This window comes from Olea europaea, unplaced genomic scaffold (assembly GCF_002742605.1).
Source record: "Olea europaea var. sylvestris unplaced genomic scaffold, O_europaea_v1 scaffold236, whole genome shotgun sequence".
Lineage (NCBI taxonomy): Eukaryota > Viridiplantae > Streptophyta > Magnoliopsida > Lamiales > Oleaceae > Olea > Olea europaea.
This window is the reverse complement of record NW_019241727.1, coordinates 470,197-475,174: the sequence shown is the minus strand read 5'-3', so window position 1 is coordinate 475,174 and position 4,978 is coordinate 470,197. Positions and strand designations below refer to the sequence as shown.

Here is a 4,978-nt window from a genome sequence, read left to right as displayed (position 1 = left end):
TAAATTAAATTAAATTAAAAAAATCACTTTTTAAAAATCATTAGAATGGAAGTTTTACCATGTATGTATATACGAAGTCCTATCCAAGTTTTTCTGACTAAAGTTCCACAATCATAAGGACTGAAATTGAATACTCAAATATTACATTACATAATAGGCTAGTGACCTCCAGCGCAATGTTCCTTAAAAACGAAAGAAATCCTCCCTCTTCACGCATCCAATTCTGATAGTTGAAAATCAATCCACTAATTTTTACTGCTACAATCTTACCCACTGCAGAAAATTCAGAGACACTGCACGAATTGATCGTTGTTGTTCAATATTGAAGAAAGGGGTTGACTTTGAGGAGTGGTAAATTGCACTGCAGTAGCCAGTAGTTGTACCTCACTCGATCAGAACTTGCAATGGGATCCGGCGCCCAGTCACTGGAAATGTGGAGAGGCAAAAGAGTCTCGATCTTCATTGTAATTGCGTGCACAAGCCTTCTCTGCAGTGCGTTCAACGGTGCTCTTGCTACAGTACCCGAATTAGGATCCACCCGTGTTGTCTTTCAGGTATAGATTTATATATATATATATATATATATACACACTTGCATGTGTGTGTGTTTTTATTGATTGCGGTATTGATCACATGATCCCGGGTGATTTTGAAATATTGGGATTTTAGTGTAGGTAAATCAATACATACGAAATCATGAATTCAGCATTAATGTTTGCATGATCAACAGGAAATGACTGAGTAATTGTGTTATCTGGATAAATTTTTTTATTTTTTCATTGGTTAGGAGAAACTTGAATTCTTGAGGCTGGGCATGTACTCTTTGAGTTAAATCATCCAAAACGTGAAAGAGAATTTCGAATTATAGTTTTATTTACAACTTGTAATTATTTGATCTATCAGAATTTGGATATTTGCATCCTATATTTATATGCATTTTCTGAGTGAAATTTCATGCCTTAAGAGGGTAGTATATTTTCTTGAAGCAAGTTCCATCTTCCGATTGGTTGGGACAAGAAATCTTGGAGTTCAACTAGAAAAAAGTAGAATAAAAGGTTAAAACTCATTGATAGCATGTACTTAAAGAAATAACACTTCAAGAGTGAAAGGATTAACTTAGTTTACCTTGTTATCGTGAGAATTCGGTTTGGATGTGGTGTCATAAGCTCCAATATAGAGTTTCAGTGGATGTTATGTTGATTTATTGCGGATCGATTAAAAATTGTCTTGATTTTGCTTTACCTTTTCATAGATGCTGTTAGCCATTTGGTCTTTTGAATAATGTGGCATGCTTCATATGCAGACAAACTATGGGGACATTGAATTTGGTTTCTACCCTAGTGTTGCACCAAAAACGGTTGAACACATCTTCAAGCTTGTTCGACTGGGATGCTATAATACCAACCACTTTTTCCGGGTGATACTTTGGACTAAGAAAAGTTAATACTTTTGACGTGTTGATTATGATTAATGCAAAGTAACTGATGGAAATTGTTTACTGTAAAGGTTGACAGAGGGTTTGTTGCCCAGGTAGCGGATGTCAATGGAGGAAGAAGTGCTCCTATGAATGCAGTGCAGAAGTTGGAAGCTGACAGAACTGTTGTCGGTGAATTCAGTGATGTCAAACACGTAAGAGGTATTCTTTCCATGGGAAGGTAAAGTCTGCTGCTAAAAATTTTAATCACTCAAAATTTCATAGACTTCTTTGTTCTTTAAGTTTATATACAAATTACAATTAAATAATAATTACTTGATTTCACTTGGATTGTGTATAGCCAAAATTTCAATGATGAATAGCACAAAGGAGTATGAGGTTTAGCTATGTTTAAACTTTCATTGTGACATAAGTCTCACATGATAAACCTTATAATCTTTTCGTTAGTTTTAATAATATTTTCAATTCACTGGGTGAGGGTGCCTGCTAATATTTGTGGCATTGTCGTGGATGTTGGGATTGGTGGTTTAATCTGTTCTGCGGCGTCATGTTTTGCACTATAAATTTCACATGATGTGTTATAGCACACAAGATGGAAAACTAAATTATTGGTATGTATACAATGATTAAAAATAAGAATACTTTTCTAATTATCTGTTGATTTACCTCTTACTGCCATTACATTTTATAAGTTTAACTTTGCTGTACCTTGTGATAGATTTTCTGACCCAGACAGTGCAGCATCCTCCTTCTCAATGCTCCTTGGAGATGCCCCTCACCTTGATGGCGAGGTATGATGGAGAAGCTTTTTTGCCCTTTATTTCTTTCTTGTATATTTCTGATGAATTATATCACGTATGGCATAACTTATTGAATGCTCTTCAGTATGCTGTATTTGGTAAAGTTACAAAAGGTGATGAAACTTTAAGAAAGCTTGAGCAACTCCCTACCCGGAAGGAAGGAATCTTCGTCATGGTATATTTTATCATCGTCACGTTTGTAAATATGATTTAATTATATATATATATATAATTGTAAATAGAAAACTACTAAAATGCATTTATTTCCTATCCTCAATCATGTAGCTTATTCATTAATGTGGTCCTGCTCCTTTGGAGTAGCTTATCAACTGTATGATAAGTCTGTAATCCCTTCAATTGTTCAACATCACTGTTTAATGCAAGATGTGCTGTTCGGAGTTTTCTGAATGCTGATTTCAGATGTTATTTTCAGTTTGGTACCAAAAAATTTATGCTTCTGAACTTTCAAGTTAATTCTTGATAGTTATTTGTATTTTACCGAAAGTGATACCATTAGTGGGCTTCTATTTGATTACTCATTAACAAAATTTCCTGTTTCCTTCTGATGTTTGTGTTGTACCTTAAGCTTGCTTACTTCCTTTTTTCCAGCCAACTGAGCGCATCACAATATTGTCATCATATTATTATGGTAAGAACTCAGCATCTTAACAGGTCATTTTGTAGTTTTTCTGGTCATTTTCAATTAATCTGACTTGGGCATGCATGGGAATACCTACATACAGTTCTTTAATGGTGCCATCTAGAAAATTTGTTTCTTTGAGATTCAACTAATCAACAATCACAATTCTGAACTATTAGGTAGTTTGTTTACTGTCATTGGAAATAATGCAGGATATACTAGTTTAGCTGTTTTATTTTAGGTCGAGTGGTAATCGTATGTTGCTTTACTGTTGTTTTTCTCTTTCTTCCTCTAAGACTTCAAATAACTCAAGCACTTGAATTAGTTTGACCAGAATTCGTCTTTGATAAACTGTCCATGGAATCAACTTTCTACCAGTCAGAATTTCTTTACATTTAATATTTAGTCATGAAAACAATTATATGACGTTTAACATAATATGGTTATATAAGATCATTTTGTTTTCTGTTTTCCTAATTTCCCTTGCGTTCTTTGACATTGTCATTTTTTCTTAAAGGAATGGTTGCTTTTCTGATATCCCGCCCGGGTTTAATATTTGGACTGTTCCTTCATACAACACTATTTCAAGCTGAACAGAAAGTTTGTGAATTATCTGAAAAATCATGTTGCAATTTGAGTATCCTTATTTCAGTAAGGAGCAAAGTAATGCTTTAATTATCTTCTTTTCCATGGATTGTCTAATGTCTTAATGCAGTTTTTCCAGGTTTAATTCAACAAAATTCTTCCTTATTTTGTATTTCCTTATATTGCCACCTGAATTAAGTATTCATTAATCCACTCCGTCATTTTGTCAAAATATTATGACTTTTGGAAAGTATAGCTTATTGTGATTTATCGTAGATACCGAGACAGAAACTTGTGAAGACGACAGGCTAATGTTGAAACGGAGGCTTGCAGCATCTGCTGTTGAAATCGAAAGACAGGTATTCAACTATTATCAGTTATTCAGATTTTGTTTTGAAAGAAATACATATTTTGGTTATACCTTTGACCAAGAACTCTTCCAATGGACAATACAGAGAATGAAGTGCTTTCCATAAACTGGAGAGAGAAATTGAGGCCAACCGGATTGCTATTCCATTTGCTGGGCAAGTGGATGGGGCAGATATTTGTTTGGCATAGGAATTAGTATTCTTAATATTCACAGTAGCGATAATTGTCTTCATACATGAGGGTGACATTGTCGTCTGAATTAAATGTCTTCAATACACACCAAATCAGTTGTTTGTTCCTTTTTGTTAACTATAAACATGTGTTTATGAAATCACATTTTCTCGTTCCAAAAAGCAGCAGTGGTATATTGAGCCTAACTGGACCACCTGTCCTCAAATTTAAACTTGAATCCAAGAACTTTCTTGTGAGTGATTGTTCTTGCATAATTATCATGTGCCTTTTCTGTGTACTCATGTTTAGTACGAGATCTGAATCTGGATAGTAAAACTTTGTTTGTTGCCCAAAATTTACCATGATGATCAATTGATGAGATCTTCCAGGGAGAAGGTACATAGACAATACACGTTAACTATTATAGATCTAAATTTCTCTGAGCATACGATTCAGTCCATTTCACCACATATGATATCTCAACGGTGCTAATGTTTTTCGTCGCCCTTATATATTAACACAAAAGAAATGAGACTTGTAGAAATTTCATCGTGCTTTAGTTCTTTTATTGTAGTGGCAACAGTATCTTTTGTTGCGTTTCAGCATATCATAATTTGAGATGAATACCTTTGCTTCGGAATGCAAGATGCATTTTTCTAGATGTTGCTATATGTTTTTCAAGGTCCCGACAAGGCTTTAGAAAATTTATATTTGACACACAATCTGAGCACAACATGATCCTCCTTATTTTCGTGCACTTAAACCAGAATCCCATCAATGCCTGCAATTTATGGGATTAAAATGGGTTGGGCGTTCCAAGTAAGGTCCGGCACAGGCCATGCAGTGGGGCGGTCTGCCCCTAAAGCCTTTCTTGACTGCAGGGGGCCAGCGCAATGCTGGCCATGCTAGGTCTAGCCAGGCTCGCACGGCCTTGTTGAGAGGGTGACTCAACACGGTCCAACTAATACTTCTAATGCA

The 4,978-nt window shown here is 35.1% G+C and overlaps 1 protein-coding gene across 3 annotated transcripts; it reads left to right on the top strand.

The window, feature by feature from the left end:
• Nucleotides 1-118: 118 nt before the first annotated feature.
• On the top strand, nucleotides 119-4,194 carry LOC111381699 (peptidyl-prolyl cis-trans isomerase CYP23). Of its 3 annotated transcripts, none has more exons than XM_023005512.1 (8): nucleotides 119-554; nucleotides 1,304-1,417; nucleotides 1,531-1,655; nucleotides 2,154-2,226; nucleotides 2,321-2,410; nucleotides 2,845-2,884; nucleotides 3,737-3,819; nucleotides 3,916-4,194. In XM_023005512.1, the coding sequence occupies exons 1-8, from the start codon at nucleotides 405-407 to the stop codon at nucleotides 3,934-3,936; spliced, it is 696 nt and encodes a 231-aa protein (XP_022861280.1). In that variant the 5' UTR covers nucleotides 119-404; the 3' UTR covers nucleotides 3,937-4,194. The 3 variants fall into 3 exon arrangements, with proteins under 3 accessions (XP_022861280.1, XP_022861281.1, XP_022861279.1); XM_023005511.1 differs by having other exon boundaries at nucleotides 123-554; nucleotides 1,507-1,655; XM_023005513.1 differs by lacking the exon at nucleotides 2,845-2,884 and having other exon boundaries at nucleotides 122-554; nucleotides 1,507-1,655.
• Nucleotides 4,195-4,978: the final 784 nt, after the last annotated feature.

Bases quoted from the DNA above. Each gene is read 5' to 3' on its own strand.
- LOC111381699 (XM_023005511.1), top strand. From the start codon at position 405: ATGGGATCCGGCGCCCAGTCACTGGAAATGTGGAGAGGCAAAAGAGTC. The intron at 1,656-2,153 runs GTAAAGTCTGCT...ACCTTGTGATAG, and splicing joins GGTATTCTTTCCATGGGAAG to ATTTTCTGACCCAGACAGTG. The intron at 2,885-3,736 runs GTAAGAACTCAG...GATTTATCGTAG, and splicing joins ATTGTCATCATATTATTATG to ATACCGAGACAGAAACTTGT.